The 22,737-nt window shown below is 43.5% G+C and overlaps 2 protein-coding genes and 1 pseudogene across 2 annotated transcripts in view; 2 read left to right on the forward strand and 1 right to left on the reverse strand.

Annotated features, from left to right (window-relative positions):
• Positions 1–22,737, forward strand: part of LOC146716453 (ribonuclease inhibitor-like) — a gene marked incomplete at its 5' end in the record, with an annotated part of 131,099 nt that overhangs the window by 76,469 nt on the left and 31,893 nt on the right. The gene's annotated exons all lie outside the window — the stretch shown is intronic.
• LOC146716456 (neuroligin-4, X-linked-like) lies at positions 14,078–16,092 on the reverse strand. Its single transcript, XM_085452505.1, has 2 exons — positions 15,970–16,092; positions 14,078–15,664 (listed from the first exon to the last, which is right to left on the reverse strand). The coding sequence occupies exons 1-2, from the start codon at positions 16,068–16,070 to the stop codon at positions 14,836–14,838; spliced, it is 930 nt and encodes a 309-aa protein (XP_085308631.1). The 5' UTR covers positions 16,071–16,092; the 3' UTR covers positions 14,078–14,835.
• On the forward strand, positions 20,350–21,586 carry LOC146716457 (uncharacterized; annotated as a pseudogene).

Consider the following 22,737-nt stretch of genomic DNA (forward strand, 5'->3'; position numbering starts at 1 on the left):
TATCCGTACAACATTAAAAAGTTTTTGCATCTCTGTGTGTGGAGTGAAGCTGTGGAACAGACTAAGTAAAGATATGAAGCAATATCCGAGCATGGCGCAGTTTAAAAAGCGGTTTAAGGATATGGTTTTTACAGGGTACAGGGAAAAGGTAGAGATTTGATAGGGTGTTCTTGTCTAATATTTTCATGTGTGTTTGCATGCACGGGTTTGTTGGTATGGATATATATATATAATTGTAGGCTGTGTATCCTTGAGGTGTTAATGGGGTTATTGAAAATGTGTGTATATACGTATGTATGGATAGATAGAAACATATATGTGTATATATTTAAAAAAAATAAATAAATAAAAAAAAAATACACATAACATATAACAAGGAGGTATTTCTGTAGTCTATTGATACTAGATAGTGGAAAAGGGGTGGGATTAAATAAGCTTATGCTTCTTCCTGCTCCTTTTTGAACATGGACGTTATTTGGAGTTGTGGTTGCTCGTTTTCCTTTTGTTTGCTTTGTTCATTTGTCTCTTTTAATTCTATTTTTTTTTATACTTTTTCAACATGTTCAAAATAAAGATTCAATCAATCAATCAACGTTAAACAGGAAACTGATTAAACAGACGTGTGAGACGGTCGAGAATTTACGCCAGTGTCCTGTTATATTTTAGATAGCAAGGAGCAGACGGCCGAGTTTATTAAACTCCACCAACACAGCGGTGACGCAAATCTGAAGGCTAGACCGTCCCATTTCACAGCCTCGCACTTCCAGCCTTTTCGGTCTTTGAAGGACCCGGCCCACGTAGACCGCGAATACCGGGTCCTCCGAAGGATGCAGCCGACGTTTTGGGACACAGCTAGTGTGCGATGTTCTTTCAGTGTTGCACTTTGTAGACGGTCCCTGAGCATGGTCTCACAGCCAGCTGCACATAGAGACCAGTGTTGTTAGTCCAGGTCAGAAGATGACTTGTTGGAATGAAAATGAGCTTGTAGTTTGTCTGCTTTAATAATGTGACTGGAAAAAGGTGTTGGACTTCAAATATGTCCATTTCTTTCACACTTCACCCTTAAAAGTGAAGCCTTGTGGTTCCTGGAAGGAAAAACACGACTTTTTCAAGTCTTTGTCCTGTTTTTATGATAAATGTACGACTTTAATGTGAAACATTCAGAGTTTTTTCTCTTGTTGTGTTTGTTTGAAGCTGCTTCCTGTTGGCTTCAGCTGTTTGGAGTTTCCATTTTCTAAACTTCTACATTCTGAACCTTCTTCAGCTCTGAACAGATGATGAAACACTGAATGATTTCAAGCTCACACTTTGTCTAATAAACTTACATCTTTCATTCTTTATACAGATTGAGGGACTGTGGTTTGTCAGAGATCAGCTGTGATTATCTGGCAGCAGCACTGAAGTCCAACCCCTCCCATCTGAGAGAGCTGGAGCTGAGCTCCAACAACAAGCTGCAGGATTCAGGAGTGAAGCATCTGTGTGGTTTCCTGGAGAGTCCAGGATGTGGACTTGAAACTCTGAGGTCAGTCAGCATGTTTTAGTTGTGCTGAGATGAATATGATGTGAAAGTTGTGCTGACACTAAACTGCAGACATCAGGCTGATATTATACTGATCCACACTGAGGATCTTCATGGTAAAGTCTGTTTTCTTCTTCTCTGGTTTAGTCCATTGACTGCAGCAGAACAATGTTCACATTTCAAACAGTGAGACTCAACGTATGGCCCGCGGCCCACACGCGGCCTGCCCACCTTTCCTGATTCAGAGAGAGGGGACCCTGATTAACTGTGTAGTGTTCTTCCTCACAGTTCTAAGTATCAGACACAACAATGAATAATCCACAGCTGACTGTCTTTAGCAGGTCAAAGGTCACGGCACACAGCAGACAGTGGGAAATATTATAACTCTGATCATTTATCAGCACATATCCATATGTATGAAAACAAAGCTGACACTGTGAGACTTGATCAGAGGTGTGATCATCACAGCAGAGGCCTTTGTGTCAAAGTCACTGAGGATCAAACAGAAACACATGAAGCAGATTTTCCTGTTCTGGCTTTTTATAGCAGATAACCTTCAAAATATTCTGCAGTCCATCAAAAACTGAAGCAAACCATGAATCAACATGTGAACATGAGCTGATGCTGCTGAAGTGAAGCAAAGTTACAGAGGTTTGATTACAGACACAGCTGAGAGTTTGTAATCTGTCATCATTTTAAAAGGTTTAAATTTCTTCAGTATTGAACAGCAGAAATGAGGCTTTGTTTTGGGAGGCCGACAGCAGTGAACACAACAGCAGACTGGTGCGTAATAAGCAGTGAATAATGCAGGAAACAGATTTTTGAAGGTAAACTGTTCTTGAAGTACACTGAGAGAGAGAGAGCTGTGCAGGAAGTAAACGTCAAAGTCAGAGAGAATTCATGACGATGTTCATCAAACGTAAAGCGTAGTTTGGATCTTCTTCTGCTGCTGGTTCACTCAGTTTTGGTTGGAGACAGATGAAACCTGCAGCTTCAGGATCTGTGAGCTGTCCACTTTCAGCCCCGACGGCGTGTCCGTGTACGTGCCGTCGAGTGAACGATCCACGCTCTGTGTTTCCATCTTTGTGTGTTTAGCTGCTCTCATTTACTGTTTTATCTGTTTGCTTGTTGTTGAAATACTTTTGGGAGCTTTAACCTGAGATTCTGGCAAAATACATTTATATTAAAAATTGATTCAGGATTGAATGAATCAACATCGCTTTATTCCAATTAAAACCATTTAAATAGGAAAATCCATTTTTTTACAGCTGCCTCTAATGCTGGGTAATGTCAGCTGGTCCATGTGCAGCTGGCTGTGAGGCTCAGGGAGCGTCTACAAAGTGCAACACTGAAAGAACATCATCCATAAATATTGAGTAATAACTGGACTCTCATACAGCGAGACTCAAATGCCTTTAAACATCAGCTTATCCTGCTGATCCAAGTCCAACACTGAGTTTGTAAAAACATGTTTGTCAATCATTTTGTTTGGTTTCTGAGGAAAATGATTCAATAACTTGCTGCTAATACACAACATTTCATCATATTTCCTCATAACCCTCTTTTGTCTGACCATTTGATCCCATTTGAATTTGCAATAAAGGATCCACAGAGTTTGGTGACAATAATGACAGTAGATGTTTGTGTGAAAGTGCTGGAAGCAAATGAGTGTGTGATGTTCTTTCAGTGTTGCACTTTGTAGACGCTCCCTGAGCACTGGTCTCACAGCCAGCTGCACATAGAGACCAGTGTTGTTAGTCCAGGTCAGAAGATGACTTGTTGGAATGAAAATGAGCTTGTAGTTTGTCTGCTTTAATAATGTGACTGGAAAAAGGTGTTGGACTTCAAATATGTCCATTTCTTTCACACTTCACCTTTAAAAGTGAAGCCTTGTGGTTCCTGGAAGGAAAAACACGACTTTTTCAAGTCTTTGTCCTGTTTTTATGAGAAATGTACGACTTTAATGTGAAACATTCAGAGTTTTTTCTCTTGTTGTGTTTGTTTGAAGCTGCTTCCTGTTGGCTTCAGCTGTTTGGAGTTTCCATTTTCTAAACTTCTACATTCTGAACCTTCTTCAGCTCTGAACAGATGATGAAACACTGAATGATTTCAAGCTCACACTTTGTCTAATAAACTTACATCTTTCATTCTTTATACAGATTGAGTCGCTGTGGTTTGTCAGAGATCAGCTGTGATTATCTGGCAGCAGCACTGAAGTCCAACCCCTCCCATCTGAGACAGCTGCACCTGAGCTCCAACAACAAGCTGCAGGATTCAGGATTGAAGCATCTGTGTGGTTTCCTGGAGAGTCCAGGATGTGGACTTGAAACTCTGAGGTCAGTCAGCATGTTTTAGTTGTGCTGAGATGAATATGATGTGAAAGTTGTGCTGACACTAAACTGCAGACATCAGGCTGATATTATACTGATCCACACTGAGGATCTTCATGGTAAAGTCTGTTTTCTTCTTCTCTGGTTTAGTCCATTGACTGCAGCAGAACAATGTTCACATTTCAAACCTTCAAAGAAGAAGAAAAATCCTCCACTGGATAATTCACTGTGAAACTCTCCAACTCTTCATTCCACCTTAAAGTCTGTCTGACACTGAAATCCAAAGCAAAATGTGCGTTTGCTTTACAGACAGCAGTCCAACACAAACATACACACATCATCCAAAACACAGTCCAACATCCAAATCTCCTCCACTGCCAGCATGAATGATGGGAAAGAGAAGGAGGAACACTCTGACATTCAGGGTTAGAATGAGTTTCATGAAGCAGACTGTGAAGATCAAAGCTGCATTAGAAAGCTTACATGAATGAATGAGTGGACAGAAGTGGACAGAGATCATCTGAAGCACTTCAAAGGCTTTAAATCAGCACATTTCTCTTTATTCTTTATCAACTCTGTTAGTTTCTCTCAGTTTTCTGTGGAATGAAGCTAACAGCAGGCTAATAAGATGCTGACCAATAGGTTTCTATTAAAGGTTGTAATTTGTATATGAAAAAGTGCTTTGGCTCAGCAGGGATCAGCTTACAGGTAGAATACAGCTGCTGGATGGGATTAGCATGTCATAGCTATCTACCAAACTGCTAACTGGGGGATTTCAGGCCATCTATGGATCATTTTTGCTAACTGTTTATTCAGCTTAGGCTCACAGGGCTGCAGCCTGTGCCCTAGCTGTCATAGGGCAAGAGGCGTGGTCCACCTGCACAGGTGAGCAGTCCATCACAGGACCAACAGAGAGAGACAGAGAAGCACTCTCTCACATCCACACCTACAGCCAATTTAGACGCACCAATGAACCTAAGCAGCATTTCATTGGACTGTGGGAGAACATCCAACCTCCACAGAAAGGCCAACAAGCTTCAACCTACAACCTTCTTGCTTTAAGGCACTAGTGCGAACCACTTTTCCCCATTTCAGCCCAAATCCTGCATCTTCCTGTTTTTGACTCCAGGCCAGCTCCACTAACACTTTCTCATCAGACACTGCCACCTAGTGGAGGAAGTCTTAGTCCCATTTGAAGCTTCAGATGACAGTTAGTTCCTTTACAAAGAGGTGGAGGTGGTGGGGCCACAGCACCATCATCACTGAGTGCCATAGGACACTTAACCTTTGTTTCCATATGCTGGGAACTTCCTGTTGTTCCAAGGAGGACTGGAAAATGTGTGAAGATCTCCCAGTCAGTTCCTCACAGCACACTTCAATCATTTCCCTCCCACAGCATCAGGACCAGGGCTTTTTCTCTCTTTGGTCCCACTAAGAGATTTCCACACAAACACCTCATCAGTGGGACTCTCAGAGCTACCAGCCCTTTGCTACAATCACAAAGCTCTTCATTGAAATCAATGATATCAAAGCTGGAATCAAATGAGTCCAAGTCTTCTGCTGATTCAGCATCACATTCATCTTTGCTCCTTGTTCTGCATCCCCACCATGGACTTCATTCCTTTCCAAGCCAGCCTTGAGTGTCCTTTATTCAGCTCATCCTCTGCTTTACTTTTACACCTGATTTTAGCTGCTTTATCTCTCTTTCAACAAGTTTCTGTGCCTCAATCTTTTTCTTCTCTCCCTCATAACAAGACAGCTTCTTCTGCCTGAGAACATGTTGGAGTGATTTACTAATCCAGGGCTGCTTATTGGGGAAAATACTTCCTGTTTTAAAAGTAATCCCCATTTTTCCCAGAAAGAAATGTAAGTAGAAATCGATGATCTAAGTGAGAACATGAGCCTTTAAAAAGTCCCAGTGGGTGCAGTCAAAGCAGTCCCTCAGTCCCAGTATAGAGTCTTTGGTCCAGACTGGAACAACTGTGTGCCCAGTTTGAGCTCTCGTCAGTGCTGTGACCTGACAGACCCAGAGGGGCCATCACATCACATTTAGAAGCTCCCCTAATGGAGCCACAACACATGTCCAACACTTAGTCTGTCTTGTTGGACCAACTGGAAGAAATGATTCAAGGACTTAGTCACAGAGCAGAGATTCAAATCTCCAAAATCCAACTGGCTGCATCAGGACATATAGTCTGAAACTCTGCACAGTTTCCTGTTTGAAGCTGCTTCCTGTTGGCTTCAGCTGTTTGGAGTTTCCATTTTCTAAACTTCTACATTCTGAACCTTCTTCAGCTCTGAACAGATGATGAAACACTGAATGATTTCAAGCTCACACTTTGTCTAATAAACTTACATCTTTCATTCTTTATACAGATTGATGGACTGTGGTTTGTCAAAGATCAGCTGTGATTATCTGGCAGCAGCACTGAAGTCCAACCCCTCCCATCTGAGAGAGCTGGAGCTGCAAGGAAACAACCTGAAGCATCCAGATGTGAAGCAGCTGTCTGATCTTCAGCAGAGTCCAGACTACAGACTGGAGACTCTGGTGTAAGTAGAGTGATGGAGTGAGTGGGTGGTGCTGTCAGCAGTATTGTACTAAACACAGTCAGTATGAAACAAAGATCCAGTGTTTCCTGTAAAGCTGCAGCTTCTCAGTGAAGCTGTGAGAGGAGAATGGTGACAGGCTTCAGGATTGGACACAAACACTTCCTGTTTCTGACCTTTATGGTCACCATGGTAACGGCTGACACGCTCTGATCAAACACTGTCAACAGCCAATCAGCTCTCTGAACAAAGCAGCACGCAGACCAATGACTGCATTCGTTTCCAAGTTTAAAGCAGTGAAGAACACAGTCTGTAGGTGAGGAAGAATTTAGTGAGAGCAGATGTTTGGATGGAATTCCTCCAGTTAACAGCTGGAACCGTCCATCTGGATTGTTGGGCTTGTTGTTGGGGTTCCTACAGAGCTCAGAGTGGACACACCAAGGTTCTTCTAATGAATGAAAGTCCAAACTCAAACTAGGAGGGAAAAACATTTTCATCAACTTCAATAAAAATCCAAAGATTAGAAAAAGTGAAGCAACAATGAGTCCTAGTACAGTCCCAGCACTGAAGTCCCTGCTGCTCTTTATACTGGATGTGCTGCATCACTGACTGACAGCTGATGAAGAGTCTCTGGAAACACTCGTTTATCTCCTCTGCTCTTCCTTCTTCTCTCTGCAGGTGGAGGCGATGATGGTAAACAGGACGGTGTGTGTGCTGAGAGAGGAGGAGCTGTGTCCTGATGATCCAGAGAGGTTGAAGCAGCAGCAGCTTGTGTGTAGAGACGCTCTGACTGGGCCATGTTACTGGGAGGTGGAGAGGAGAGCTTCATCCAGCAGTGACTGACAGAGGAATGAGAAGAAGTGCAGATGACTGTCAGTGCTGCAGAGTGAACTGCTCTGAGAACAGCTCCACTGTCAGACACAATGTAGAGTCCAGCATCATCCCTGTGTGTCCCTCTGGATCTGACAGAGGATCATCAGTGTATCTGGACTGCTCTGCTGCTGCTCTGTCCTTCTACAGTCTCTGCACAGTCTCTGTCTGACTCTGGCTTCAGACCCTCCTGGATCAAACTCACCTGGAAAGACTTTCAAACATCACTCAATAGATTTGAATACAGAATATATTTGGTATATACTGTAGATGTACTGTAGAGTTGCAGTTTGTCACTTGTAAATACAGTCTGTGAGCAGCTGTGAGCTGAAAGATCTTTCTAGAAACAGGAAATGTTTTCACTCTTCTGTTGCTTTTTCATATATTTCCACAACATTAATATTGATCCCACCTGTCTCACCTGTTTCATGCTTTTATACATAATAACAGGACACGTGTGATCTGAGCGCTGCTGTGGTTGCTGTGCTGCACGTCTTCATTTAGATAACAGAGACATCTAGTGGTTCAGAGGGAGAACTGCAGGAGGTGGAGCTGTGTTTTAGCATGGAAAACTTTTTATCTTTTAGGCGCAGATACAAACATGACAAGTATCAGTGTGAGATACAAAAGGTCACATCAGTCAGCAGAGGGAACAGTGATCACACAGCAATGTAAGAATAGAAACATAACAGTGAATCTGGACATGTATACAGATGGAAGCAAACAAACAGGATGTAACACTACATTAAAGCCACAAATGGGAAGAAAACAAACACAAAGGAAAATATATTTGATCTCAGGAATCCAAATCAGATGCTTTAGAGCAGGGGTCGGCAACCCTGGGCACGTGTGTCACAGCTGGCAAGCGAAGGGTTAACTGATGGCACGACCATAGCTGGACTGGCCATCGGGCATACTGGTGGTGATTTTTCATTTTTATGGGCCAATGATGTTTTTTTATGATTTTTTTTTTTTGTAACGGTATAAACGATGGAAGGTGGTGGATTGGCCGGATGCTGGTCGATGTGTAGAAATAACTCAGTTGTTTGGTGGTGGCTATGGCGGAGCTTCCACAGAGGCAGCAGGTGGATGAGGGAAAGGGGAGGCGGGAGGAGCAGAGACCCGAGGCGGCCGCCGGTCCGAGTGTTGGCCCCCTTGAACTTTCCCACATTTTGTCACATTACAGCACAAACATGAATCAGTTTTATTGGAATTCCACGTGAAAGACCAACACAAAGTGGAACGGAAATCATACATGATTCCAAACATTTTTTACAAATAAATAACTGCAAAGTGGGGTGTGCGTAATTATTCTGTCATGGAAAAACACACTGCCATCAACTGTTTTGTTTTTGTCAAAATCACTGTAATATAATCACTGTACCTTTATATACATGTGACTTATATTAATGCTGCTGCCCTCTTGTGGCTAAAGTGTAATTATGTTCTTGTTATTAGGGAAAACATTTGAGAGTAACATGACAAATGAGTCAGCACTTTGGCTTCAGCTTAAGAAATCCTCATTTTTATGTCATCAGTTATAGTTGCATGTATTCATTATCATAAGTTAACCTTTAATATTGATGTCTTAAATTGATTTTACTTAAACTAGCAATAATTTTATGGTTGCATTAAATAAATGCATCACTAATGAATGAACTATTTCAGTAATTAATTTTAAAAATCTACATAATCAATTAAAGATATATATTAATAATGAATTATCCATTAATTTCATTAAAAAATTTTCAATATTTGTTTATATACAATTCAAATTAGTTAATTACATATTTAATCAATTATTGGTTTGTTTTCTATTTTGATTATTTTACTGACACATTTAATGAATTATTTAATGATGTATTTATTTAATTCACGTTGCTACTCCTGGCCCTGCATCGCTGTTCATAAATACATTTTATTTGTCAGCTTCACCCATCAAAGTCAGGGGGCGGGGTTAATGCTGATCAAGTCAAAACCATTGCTTTGGTCTGGTGGGCGTTCTTTTAGTGGGCTTTTCTGTCACGGCCTGCGTGGCAGACTATGATGAGGGGAAGGAGGACCCAAATGCCAACACGTTCTCACTCCTGTATGGAGGACCACAAGAGCCACGCGCATCGAAATAAAGAATTCTGTGCTTAAGTAATGAATTATAGAATAAATTCTGCATTTGTAAATTCATTTTTGAATTCCCATTTAATAAACTGATTTTTGAAATGCTTTTAAAAACTGCATTTCAAAATCCTTTTTCCAATTGCACTTTAATAAACTGCATAAATTGCATGAATGAAGGGATCCTGCAGCGAAACGGAGAGCCCAACCTCTGACTTAGTGCCTGTTTACTCAGTCTGACCACCTGTGAAGTTAACGCGCTAACGTGGCTAACGCTAGCATCACCACACGTAGCCCCGTTATTTTAAGGTCATCTTAGCTCATGAAAGTTTAATGTCGCAGCTGTACGAGCTAGCTACGTGTTTTGTAAGCTGCTGTGCTCTTCACAAATAAAGCTGGAAGCAGCTCAGACTATTAGAACCAGCACTGAGGCCTGTTACATTTATGTTAGAGCAACAGCTGCAGCCTTTAAACTAGCGATTAAAATGCTGACAGTAATCAGAATCAAAAACGGTTTTATTGCCAAATGTTGAGCAGGTTTACAACATTAGGAAATTGCTGCGGTGCTTCAGTGCAAACATACTGTCATATAACACTTAAATAAAAATAAAAATAAGGATTAAAAGTGCTAAGTAGATAGATATATACATGAGTGCAGGTGGTGATCAGGGCCAAACATGGAATGATGCAGTGAACACAGCGTAGGGTCACGTGGTAGTGGTGGGAACAGTCATACGGTTATTGTTCATGTGTCCAACAGCAGAGGGGAAGAAACTGTTCTTATGGCGAGAGGTTCTGGTGCGAATGGACCGGAGCCTCCTGCCTGAGGGGAGCAGGTCAAACAGACTGTGTCCAGGGTGAGAAGGGTCAGCTGTGACTGAGCTGCACGCCCCAGTGTCCTGGAGGCGTACAGGTCCTGCAGAGATGGGAGTCTGCAGCCAATCACCTTCTCAGCAGAGCGCACAACATGCTGCAGTCTCTGTTTGTCCCTGATAGTGGCTCCAGCGTACCACACGGTGATGGAGGAGGTGAGGATGGACTCGATGATTGCAGTGTAGAATTGCATCATCGATCATATAATCCATTGTTTCAAATTAGACCTAAAACTCCCCCTTTTGACACATCTTCATGTGTCAAACAAAAGCACAACTAGAAAATTAAAAGAAAAAGGTTCATCAGATCATTTCTCAGAAAACCTCAGCGATTCTCCTCTCGAGTATATTTGCTCCGGGCCTGCAAACCTGTGTTTAAATAATAAAATCAGTTTAATTATCATGTTCGATCTTTTCAGCTCCTGGCTCCACCCAGAGCCTGCATCCCCAGAACGACCTAGAAACAAAACCTGTATATTAGCATCAACTTCACATTTAAACTCAGTTCCCCCCCTGTCCTTCCCTCACTGTGATCCACTCTGTGCTATAAGAAACTAAACTTAAAACACAACAGTTATCAGTCATGTGCTTCATACAAAATCTGCGTATGTTTTAGTTTCACGTTGATCCTCTGAGTGTCATGGTACTTCTTTTAATCTGACTTTATCAAATCGAACCAAAATAGGTTTGCTGTCTTTACTTTGCTCGTTTCCCTCCAGCACCACCTCGTATCACCTGCCCTTTCCCTTGGACCAGTGTTTGTTATTCCATAACTGGATTTGGAATGTGACAAGTCCACCAATCCCCTATATAACTCCTACATTTGGCTTTGGTTCTGTTTTCCTTCTATAAAATGTCGTTGACTTCTACAGTGGCCTGCTTTGGTTAATGGTAACATCAGTAATATCAAACATTTTCTCCCCTTCAGCATTTGGCATTTTCCCAACAATATAATGTGACACCATCATCTAAACCCAGTCAATAAAACAACATTTTCTTAAAGCAAACATCAGCAACCCAAAATTAGCCGCCCAAGGGTGGAGTCTGCAGCTCCACTCTCATGTGAACCTTTCGGTCTCCCTCTCTCTCTCTTGTGCTCCTGCCAAAAGCAAAGCAAAGCATCCACCTTTTTCTTACCGGCGTCGTGAATTGTTTGTCAACATCTACTCATCCTAACGCTGGTCCAGTCTTTGTCACGGCTGCACAGCAGACAAGTGGAGCCTCACGCGCAAAGCATCAGAGTCTCCACCCTCATCAATATGAGCTCATTTATTTGTTCTTTCTTTTGTTTTTAGAAAAAGAGTTCTTTATGATCTTGGACTGGATTGACTCGCTGCAATCCTTTAGACAGGAACTGGCAGGTTCCCACAGGTGACCTTTTCCTCAGCCCATTGTAATCTGGAAAAGCTCACCTTATATTTGCTCTCACAACAATGTTTTACAGCGCTGTTAATTCAATCTTGCAGGCCTGCTTAGAACAAAGAAGGAGGAAAAGAGAGCTGATTATTAGCTCATCAGAGCACAAAACATCATCACCAAAGGGGGCGACACCTGACAGTTTTCTCTAAGTGCACTGTTACAGAAATAATGAGCCGCTCCTCGACATGTCCATGTTTAGTAAAACTCCCTCTATTGAAATAAGAAAACAAGCCAAAGCTAACTGACAGAATGAACCCATCACTAAAACAACAACCCCAAAAATCTTCATCACAGAAAAGTTTTGCTTACTAATCCAACAATATGTTGTGGGAATTAGAACTTTCCGGGTCATAAAGCTTTTGCCGACTCTTGGCTTAACTAATACTGACATAGTCTGAAATCAGACTTAAAGTCACTCCCTCTGTTCATTTAGGATAAATGTATCTATATCTGATTTAGGCTAAGTGCCTTTTGTTTAGATGAACTGCTGGACTTCCAGACCAGCAGGTTTAGGGAAGTCTTTATGGGGTCACACTCTGACCCCCCCCACCACACACACACACACACACACACACACACACACACACACACACACACACACACACACACGCACGCACAGGCAACGTACTCTTTGTTTGTATGTAGACGTCATATGTTAATGAACGTCATATGTATATTCATGTAACCTCAATAAAAGAGCAGTGTTACGGGGGAGCGGACGAGAGCAACTGGGGTGAAGCGAAGGAACGGCGTTTGTCCGGTTCTCTCCCGTGCACGGGAAACATGAAGAACTTTGCCTACTCGTGTCTTGCTTTGCTATGTAATTAAATTGTCCTTAACGTTCCAACGAATAGGTTTATGCTACAAACCTATCACTGAGGTTAACTACACAACCCCTCGCCACCTCCTTATACACAGGAGTGAGTACAAAAGGGTTCGTACGGACGCATCAGCCGGCCGTCCTTCTGCTCGACACTGTTAGCTGAAAGATGATCGGATCATCCTCTGTCCTGTATTTAAGGCTGAGAGTCTTTGTCCAGTCTCTTTTCCACAGCTACTGTCCACAGCACTGATCCACCTGCAGCACAGCCCCACTCAGTTGTTTTATGATTTACATTGTGCACGTTTCCCTTCCACTGAGCTTACAAAACCTCTGACAGGAGAAGTCAGGCATGTGTTTCCCCCACCTCCCCTTTTAGGCAGTAATAAAATAGAAAACAAACAATCAAACAGGCTAAAGCTAGAGCACAAGCAAAGACAGCACCGGTGACTAAGTTCTCCCATACTGGACGTACGCTACCACGTGGGCTCAAACAGCAGCACATCAGCTCAGTTTACATACTGTTGACATCTTCATCAGAGGATCAGCAGGGAGCGCTGCTGAGCTGCAGTGGTCTCCACCAGAGTGACGGAGCAGGAATCACAAACAGCACAAACCCACCGTGTTGTTTCCACCCTGTTCAGGAGATCTGAGCCCCCATCCCTTTTTTTCATGTTGCAGCTCTGCACTGCAGGCCCTGAACGCCTCCCGGTTACCCTCAGTGTGCTTAGAGTTTAATTTACAACCGACGAGCTCACAGATCATCTGCAGGCAGGTGAACGAACCCTTAATGTGAGGATAATAGCAGAGCTGAGCTGAGGTCAGAAATAGTCAGGAACGGTGTCGACACAGTGAAGTCAGCTGTTTGGGAATTTGTCTGATTATCAGTTTGGGGGGGTCGGTGTTAAATAACAAAGGCAGTGTAGGATGGAGAGAGGAGGAGGGAGGGAGCAGTGATGATATGAAGTCAGAATACACATGTGGCAGACATAAGGGGGTCAGACAGGAGCAGCATCAGTCTCTGCTCTGTTTTGTTAATAACGTAGAAAAATAGTTTTGTACAATCAAGCTACATCGACGGACGCTTTACCTCACGTACCCTAAAATGAAAAAGTAGTGACAGTAAGACGGAGGCTGCACATGACACCATGACTGAGTTCACAGCTGTTGCTTTGATTCTAACGTTTAAGACTTTTGGCATCGACTCCGTTTTAATAAATGAGTGCTGGGAGGCGTCGTTTGACTTCAGGAGCTCCTGCGATGCTCCTGCGATGCTCCTGCGATGCTCCTGCGATGCTCCTGCGATGCTCTTACTCTGCGGGAGAAAACCAAAAACCCAAAGTAGCAAACATGGAGCGATATGACTCGTTTAGATTTTGGGAAACGTGCATCGACAGGTACAGTGTCCTTTTCCCCGCGTCTTTAAAAATAATTCATGCATAGATCCCCCACTGAGAAAACCCTTTTATATACTTTCTCCTTTGTACACATTTTATATAGAACTATATATAATATCATTTCTCTATATCTATATTTTCAGAAAAATTCTTTCCACACAATAAGAAACAACAATTTAACAAATGCTTCAAACAAAACAACAAAAAGAGAGAAGATGGAAGAAAGAAAATCACGACTGAGGCCAGTTTGGCACTTTGTCATGAGAACATGACAGAACTCTGTTAGTTGACGGTAAATAGCGAAACTCTATTTTTCTTTGGTTTTTCTTCTCCCTCGATGAGAAATGAAACACAGCAGTACTTACTTGGCACCTAAAAATGCTGGTCGAATGAAAGATATCAGTGTTTTCATAGTTATATGTTTAGTGTACGCCTCCCGCCTCCAAACTGCTCAGCAGATCGGGAATTTTTAGAGAAGAGCAGGAGGGAGGCGTGTCAAATGAGAGGAAGAGAGCAGTAATAAAACACGGATGTAGAAAAGAGAAGCATAATGTGCACATAACACACAGGAGATGGAAAAAGAGATGACGCCAACGTAAAAAAGAGAAAACAGCGAGGAGCGAGAGAGCATTCGTCCCTTTGACAAATGTTGGAGGTCTTGAGCCTGGAAACAGCAGACCGTCTTTGAAAACAGTATCTTTGAAAGATCTGAGTCACCCACCCCAAACTGCTCATCTGCTGCTGGACACTTCAGTTGCACCTCCACATGCCACCAGTGGAGGGAGCTGCCAAGTTTCACAGCACATGACGCAGCAGGTGTAGTTGCTTTTGGAGAAAGAAGAGAATAAGAGGACAGAACGAAGGCCCACGTCTAGAGGCCTCCCTTCCAGAGCGGAAGCAGAGCCAGTGTTCCTGGTCCCTAGGTGGCGCTGTGTCGGGCCTGTCCCTACTATACCCTGGTGGTGGAGTGGGGGTGGGGCAGGGTGTTGTTGTGGTCGGTGGAGGGGAATGTGTTGAAGGCGTGAAGAGGCTGCATGCTGGTGATGGTGCTGGGGATCACGGTGATGGTGTATGGCGTCATCAGCGGCACGTTGTCGGGGGCGCGGCGCAGCGCCAGGGTGTAGTCGGGAGGGCAGGCGGGCCGCAGGATGTCGTGGGGTCGCAGGGGCTCCATGTCGTGGTGAGCGTCGTGCTCCCAGTCCTTCATCTGCAGGGACATGATCTCCTCCTCCTGGCTGTGAGCCAGGTCGTTGGCGGGGCCGCCCCGCTGAGGGGACAGCCGGTGCCGGCGCATCTCGTGCCGCTTGTCACGCTTGTAGTAAAGGGCGGCGAAGGCCAGGATGTTGAGGAAGAAGAGCGACGCTCCAACTGCAACTGTCACGCTCAGTTCGGTGGAGTAGTCGCGGGTGTGTCTGGGAAAGAGGTCCTGGGGCGGGCGCTCTGAGCCCTCGGGCTCAGGATCTGATGGGAAGGTAGGGTAAGGATGACGAGTGGTTCGAGGAACGTTGTTTCTGGGCCTCATGGTGCCGGGGTCACGGCCTGCGGGGGAGCGCGTAGTGGTGGGAAAGAGCACGTCGTGCAGGCTGTGAAGATGAGGGACTAATTCCAGCCAAAAGGCCACTTTGTTAGCTCTGTAGTTGTCTCTGACACGAGGTTTCAAACCGATGTGAAGGTACTGCTTGTCCTTCCAGTTGAACTTGGTCCAGATGACCTCCTCGAAGCGGTTGGGCTTGGTATGAATGAACTTGGTGTCCTGAGGGACGGGCAGGTTGGGGTCCCTGGTGGAGCATAAAGGTTAAACGTTTCAGTTCAAAGTTATATTCAGTCTCCATTATAAGTAACATGTGGCATCAATACACTGAATACAGACAGGAGGCCCATTCTCTGTGCAACCTTTAAACTATCTAAGACCAACCGGCTGCTCTGGGATCTGGATGCTTTTGGTGAACCAGTATGTTCAATTCTTCAAAGCCACACGGGAATTAAACTAGCAACCTAGATTCAAGTATTCAAGATGACTAGAAGGCTATCAGTGAACATACAGTAACGTGTACAGTTTACACTACTGTGACATGAGGCCTACCCAGTCTTTGCGAAGTTAGTCCAGTAAGTCATGACCACAGCGCTCAGCATCACATCGTTCTTGGAGAAGTTGCACGGGAGCAGGTCCGTGGCACCGATCATCGGTACGCCGAACACGTAAGGTATCTCGTCTCCGTGTGCGGCGTCGGCCCACTCGGGCCGCGTCTCGGTGTGGCAGTGGTGGTAGAACGTGTAAAAGTAAACTGGGGACTGAAACTCAGCATGGAGTTTGGCAGTGGCCACAGCTGGTGCCACCCACTGGTGGTCCGTAAACAGGAAGTGAGTGAGAAATCTAGAGAGGAAAAAAAAGTCTTTCAGATAACAGAAGGAGTGACAGGCAGCAGAGAGGAAGCATGACTGCATTATCCAAACATGTCTGTACTGTGACTGTGGTCCGGCTGTGAGGGGTTCGCAGGCCGATCTGTCAGAAACACCGACACTGAGATTGGGAGCCGACTACCTGGGGGATGATAGCATTACTGCCCACAGAGCCTCAAAGGTTAAGGCGCAGACACGCCGTGATGTGGATGAGTGGCTCTCTTTAGCACGCTTGTCTTGTTTGATGCACTTCACTGGGCTCACATGTTACTGATTCCATTCTTTACTCGCATGTTTTAAACGCTTAAAGCACTTTCACAGGTTTTGATATTCTTTTGAAAATTCATGTGAACTCAAGCTGTCAGAATTGTAATGTAAGCTTTGATAATTGTCCACATTTGTCATTTTGACGATTATCCGTTTATTTTAATGAATACAGCAAACAGAAAAAAACTAACAGATCAACAAACGCGGCTCCTAATGAGACAAAACCTGATGATGCTGCAAAATGCAGTTAAGTGAGAGGAGGCTGTAAAATGGAATAACTTTAATGACTACCGTCCTGTTGCACTTACTCCCATCCTGATGAAGTGCTTCGAACGACTAGTCATGCAACACATCAAGACTGTCCTGCCCCCCTCCCTGGATCCCTTCCAGTTTGCCTATCGGCCCAACCGCTCAACCGATGATGCCATCTCCACTGCACTCCACTCGGCACTCACACACCTGGACAAAAATGACTCATATGTTCAAATGCTGTTCATAGATTTCAGTTCAGCATTCAACACCATAATCCCCCAACAGCTCATTCAAAAACTGGTCCAGCTGGGGCTCAACACCTCACTGTGCAACTGGCTGTTGGATTTCCTCACCGGAAGACCTCAAGCAGTACGGGTTGGCAGTAATACATCCAGCACCATCATTTTAAACACGGGGGCCCCGCAGGGATGTGTGCTGAGCCCCCTCCTCTTCACTCTGCTGACCCATGACTGCACTCCATCATACAGCTCCAACCTCTTCATCAAGTTTGCGGACGACACAACGGTGGTGGGTCTCATTAGCAACAGGGATGAGACCGACTACAGAAGTGAGGTGAGACGCCTGGCCACGTGGTGTGCTGACAACAATCTCTCTCTGAATGTGGAGAAGACGAAGGAGATTGTTGTGGACTTCAGGAGAATGCACACCCAACATGCTCCTCTGACCATTGACGGAGCGTCTGTGGAGAGAGTGAGCAACACCAAGTTCTTGGGTGTGCACATCACAGAGGATCTCTCCTGGACGTACAACACCACAGCACTGGCCAAGAAATCACAGCAGCGTCTCTTCTTTCTCCGCAAACTAAGAAGAGCAGGAGCTCCAGCCCCCATCATGTACACTTTCTACAGAGGCACCATCGAGAGCATCCTGTCGAGCTGCATCACTGTGTGGTTTGGAGCCTGCAATGCGTCCTGTCATAGAACCCTCCAACGCATAGTGAGAGCTGCAGAGAGGATCATTGGTGTCTCTCTCCCCTCCCTCCAGGACATTTACAGCACCCGTCTCACTAAAAAAGCCCTTTGCATAGCGGCTGATCCCACACACCCAATGCAAAGCTTCTTCAAGCTGCTGCCGTCGGGGAGGAGACTGCGGAGTCTCCAGGCCAGGACCAGCAGGCTGAAGGACAGCTTCATCCATCAGGCTGTCAGGAAGCTAAACTCCCTCCCGATTCTGCCCCCTCTCCCCTCTCTCCTCCACGGTCTCACTGAACTCTGTCACACACACACAAACACACACACTCTCTGACTCACTCACTGGCCTGCACCAGTTACCAGTCACTTTGTGGAGCATTGGACTGCCATTACCTCATAAGACTTTGTTGTTACACTTTCTCTTACCGTACACTACTAAATCTCCATTTGCACTATTTGCCTATTTGCACTACTCTGCCTGGTTTACACTCAATGTCACTTACCCATTATATTGTATATTATATAGCTTTCTTGTTATATGTAAAATTGTATTTATTTAAATTTTTACTTTTTAATTATTTTACTTGCATTTTTAATCACTTTTATATTTAAATATATTTAAATGTTCATTTGCTATTTATCTAGGGATTGAAGAGTAACGCAATTTCTATTCTCCGTATGTCCTGTACATGTGGCAGAATCGACAAATAAAGTTGACTTTGACTTTGAAAAAAAAAAAAAAAAAAAAAAACTGAAAAAGTGGCAGTGTACAGAGGTGGCGTCCTCACCCTCTGGGTAGCCGTAGAGGTTGTCAACAAAGCTGGAGATGGTGTAGTCGAACGCCGCAGCTGAGATGCCGTCGTTGTCCTCACTGTCGTCCACAAACTTCAGCCCCTCTCCCTGGTTCACTCCTATCAAGATGTCATAGTTTAGGAGCTCCCCCTGGTGGAGCAAATAAGGAAGAACATGCTGAGTGCTGGAACAGAGCCTGTGTGCATCACAAGTCTACAACAGGAAGTGCAGCTGAAGCACAGCTTTGTGAATTGGCAGCATTTCATTTCCCAGTAAACAAAATAAAGATTAGCTGTTGCCATGAAATTCCTACTATAAACTGTAAATACTGCAATATATGCAGGGTTCATACACATTTTTAGGGTCAAATTCAAGCACTTTTTAAACACATTCAAGGTCAATTTTCAAGCTTTTCCAGCACATTACCAAAAAAGAAGCATGTTTCACTTTGCATCACCTCAGTAAGACCTTGTAAAAATTTAAACAAATCATCTGAGGTCGATTTAAATGTCTTTTGTTCCCCTTTTGTTAAAAGAGCAGCACACAAAAATACAGAAAAAGGAAACGGTTGCCTTACATGCATATAGTGTACAAACTCAAAAAAACACATTCCTCTTAAAAATGTGCAAATGTGAACAAATCAACTTGTTAGAGATCTTCATCTCCACTGTAAATAAACAACAAGCCAGAGAACAAGAAAACTGCACCAAACACCACAAACACCAACAAATTAATGTCTTCTCATCAGACATTGAAGCTTCTTTCCTGTGTGACATAAAAAATAAGAGACAGATGTTTGTTTGTTTTTTTAACTAGTTAAGCACCCACGTTCAGTCATCCACCCATTCACGCACACATTCACACACTGGTGATGTAGCTACAGCCACCCTGGGGCGCCACCAGGCCCTCTGACCACCACCAGCAGGCAACGGGTGAAGTGTCTTGCCGGGTGAAGTGTCTTGCCGGGTGAAGTGTCTTGCCCAAGGACACAACGACCGAGACTGTCCAAGCCGGGGCTCGATTACAAGGCGAACTCCTAACTCTTGAGCCACGATCGCCCAGTGGGGACATGGGGACATTTCAATTTCCAGCAGGAAGCTCCCCCTTTTTGTTAAACCCTTTAGATCAGGGGTCGGCAACCTGCTCTAAACCGGCTCTTTAGTCCTTATAGTGCGGCTCCGCGTGGTTTGTGAAAATAAATTAGCTGAAGTGTATTTTATTTATGTTAGTTCTTTTTTTAACTTGTAGTTCTAAATTGGAAGATTATTGTGATTTTGCAATATACAAATAAAATTATATTTTCTTATTTTTTCATCGCTCAAAATAAGCGTCACACTCGCGGAAGCTGGTGTACCCGGCGAAACGCCGTGCATTTATCGAGCCTTTCAACCCCAGATAGGCCAATTATGGCTCTTTGGCTCTTTGGGTCTTAAAGGTTGCTGACCCCTGCTTTAGATTAACAGAGTTTTTTAATTAAATACATACTCTTTAATAAATGTTCTCTTTTATAAAAAGTAGGATAATTAAAAAAACTTTTATTATACCTCTATTGAGTAGAAAAAAAAAACTCGTGTTTTCTGTCGTCTGTTATATAATATTAGTGATGTTTGTGACAATTAATTTCTTAATCGGCTGGACTAACCAATAGTCCACAACCAGGAAACACTGAAATTTTACGTTAAGTTTGAAAACAGTTTAAAAAAAAATACCCCATTCCAAAATGTCTTGTGACAATCTCATTGGCTTAGGGAGTGATGATGTCATAGATCTTAAGAATCTTAAGTCCTTTGATGTTTTTCCTTAAGTAGGGGTGAGAAACAGCAAGTTTTAGTTCGTTTCAGCAGCATCTGTGTTTGCAGCCTACAAAACGTTCACCACAAGCTCTTCAAAGTCATCGTATAGAAACTCCAACATGTTTCCAAGAAAAAAACAACCAATTCAAAAAGATTACGCCGCCTCTCCTTCCTGGCGTGGCCGGCCAATTTCCCCAAATGGCTCCTCATCCTTCCAAAGGGCGTTAGAGGAGAGTAGGAAGGAAAACTACCTTCTCCAGAAAAAAATGCAACAAATTGAAGAAGAGAAACTTCAACTGGAGGACAAATGTAGACGAATGGAAGCCCAAAATAAAGAGCTGGAAGAAAGACAACAGCGCCAGCCGGACATAAAAATTATTAATGAGGGCTGGGGAATCAAGTTTGCTCAGAGCCGAGAGCAGATTGTGCACCTCATTAAAGAAAACAGGCAAAAGAGTGCAGAACTAAAAGAAATGACCAACCAGCTCCAAGACAAGAAAACGATGACTGATAAGATACAACGGGATCTCCAATACATGGACCGAAAAAATCGGCTCCTCCAAAGACAGCTCCATGAAGCTGTGGAAGAAAAGAAAGAATTCCTCCAACAGAAGGAAGAGCAGGACAAAAAGCAACGAGACATGCAGCACGAACTGAAGAGCATGCAGGAAAAATACCGCATGCTGAAAGAAAGCCTGGATGAAACACTGCGCCAAAATAAAGACCTTCTTCAACAGAAAGAGCAACAGCAAGAAAGACTGAAAGAAGGAAAACGTGTCGTCCAGGACTTTGAGTCTAAAATTCTAAAACTGCAAGAGTTTTGTAATCAGCTGGAGGACAAAGCAACTAAAGTGGAAGAAGAAAAGGACAAACTGGAGAAACGCTGCTCACAGATGCAGAGAAGGATCGATCAGATAGCGAGAAACAACTCCGAGCTCGTTAAGGGGATTTTGGTGGAATTCAATAACTTGAAGCGTGAACACACTCAAATGCAGGCGCAAAAACAACAAGAAGACAAAATACATGAAGACCTGCAGCTCACGCTCCAAGAAATCCAGAAAAGAAACGAGCAGTTAGAAGACAAGCACAAAGAGGTCCAACAGAGAAATGCAGACATGCACAAGGACAAGCTGATACAGGAGGCAACATCCAAACAACTCAAAGACAAGCTTGAAGAACAACAAGCAACATTGGAAGAGGTGGAACAAAGATGTGAGAAACTTGAAGAACAAAACGCAGAAACCATCGATGAGCTGAGAAATCTCATCCTGGAGAAAAAAGCGCTCGTGGAAAAGTGCATGAAAAAAAAGAAAAAATGGTTCCACTTGTTCCGGAGGAGAGACGCTACTGCTTCCTCACCTGATGTAGCCTCGTCTTGCTCCACCTCTGTTAACCCCCCCAACCAGTCCCGGCCGTTGACTGTCCCCTCCTGAGCCTGGTTCTGCCGGAGGTTCCTGCCCGTTTAAAGGCAGTTTTTCCTCCCCACTGTCGCCAACTGCTTGCTCAGAGGGGATTGTTGGGCTTTTCTCTCCTCTGCCTTGTTTCTTCATTTACTTGCTTGTTTAACTTTTTTCAACTTATCTAAATAATAAACCAATTAAATTTATCCTTTGAGTATTTTTCATCTCATCTTTACAGAATCTTTCCAAAACATTTTCAAACATTCAGATCTGTCTTTTATTTTCTTCTTGAAGCCTCATAAATGGTGAACTAAAAACCCGGAATATGGTTTGAAACATAGTTTCAGCTGAAACTGGCATAACATGCTGTGTGTGTGTGTGTGTGTGTGTGTGTGTGTGTGTGTGTGTGTGTGTGTGTGTGTGTGTGTGTGTGTGTGTGTGTGTGTGTGTGTGTGTGTGTGTGTCAGGGTATCACTAGTTAGGTCATCATGTTTAGACTCATTCACTCCAAAATTATTTAGGCCAAATCTTTAAAACAGTGTCATTTCATACACATTTTCAATTCACTTCAATCGCACAAATGCAGAAATAATTATTTGCAGTATCTTATTTATTATGAGAATGTCATGCCTGATCATTTGTACCTACACCACCAAAAATGGGGGCAAAAGGGAGGAGATCATGTTTAATCGGTTATAAGAAAAGGTCAGAAATATAAGTGCCGACATGAGCAGTGTCCACAGAAACCTCTGACTCTCAGCTCAAAGCTCATATAAACCATTTCTACAACCAGCAAACAAACAAAGACACCGAACAGTTAAAAGAGCAGTGACGTCACCACGAATCTGTGGTCAGGTAATATCCATGTTTTGATTGATGATTTTCTGGAGTTAAATGTGAAAATACTTTTTAATTTATTTAAAAGTATTTAATAGCATATAACACCCAGAGGGCAGGCGGTGAAGAGTCCATGTGATGGGTGACTGGGGTCTTTGATGATTTTCCCAGCCCTTTT

The sequence above is a fragment of the Copadichromis virginalis genome, linkage group LG3, assembly GCF_057382275.1.
Source record: "Copadichromis virginalis isolate Kocher_CV1m ecotype Utaka linkage group LG3, C_Virginalis_male_GT1.1, whole genome shotgun sequence".
Classification (NCBI taxonomy): domain Eukaryota; kingdom Metazoa; phylum Chordata; class Actinopteri; order Cichliformes; family Cichlidae; genus Copadichromis; species Copadichromis virginalis.

Excerpts from the sequence above, each read along its gene's own strand:
- LOC146716456 (XM_085452505.1), bottom strand. The coding sequence starts at position 16,070 with ATGATCGGTGCCACGGACCTGCTCCCGTGCAACTTCTCCAAGAACGAT. Across the intron at positions 15,665-15,969 it reads ACTAACTTCGCAAAGACTGG|GGACCCCAACCTGCCCGTCC; the intron begins GTAGGCCTCATG and ends ATGCTCCACCAG.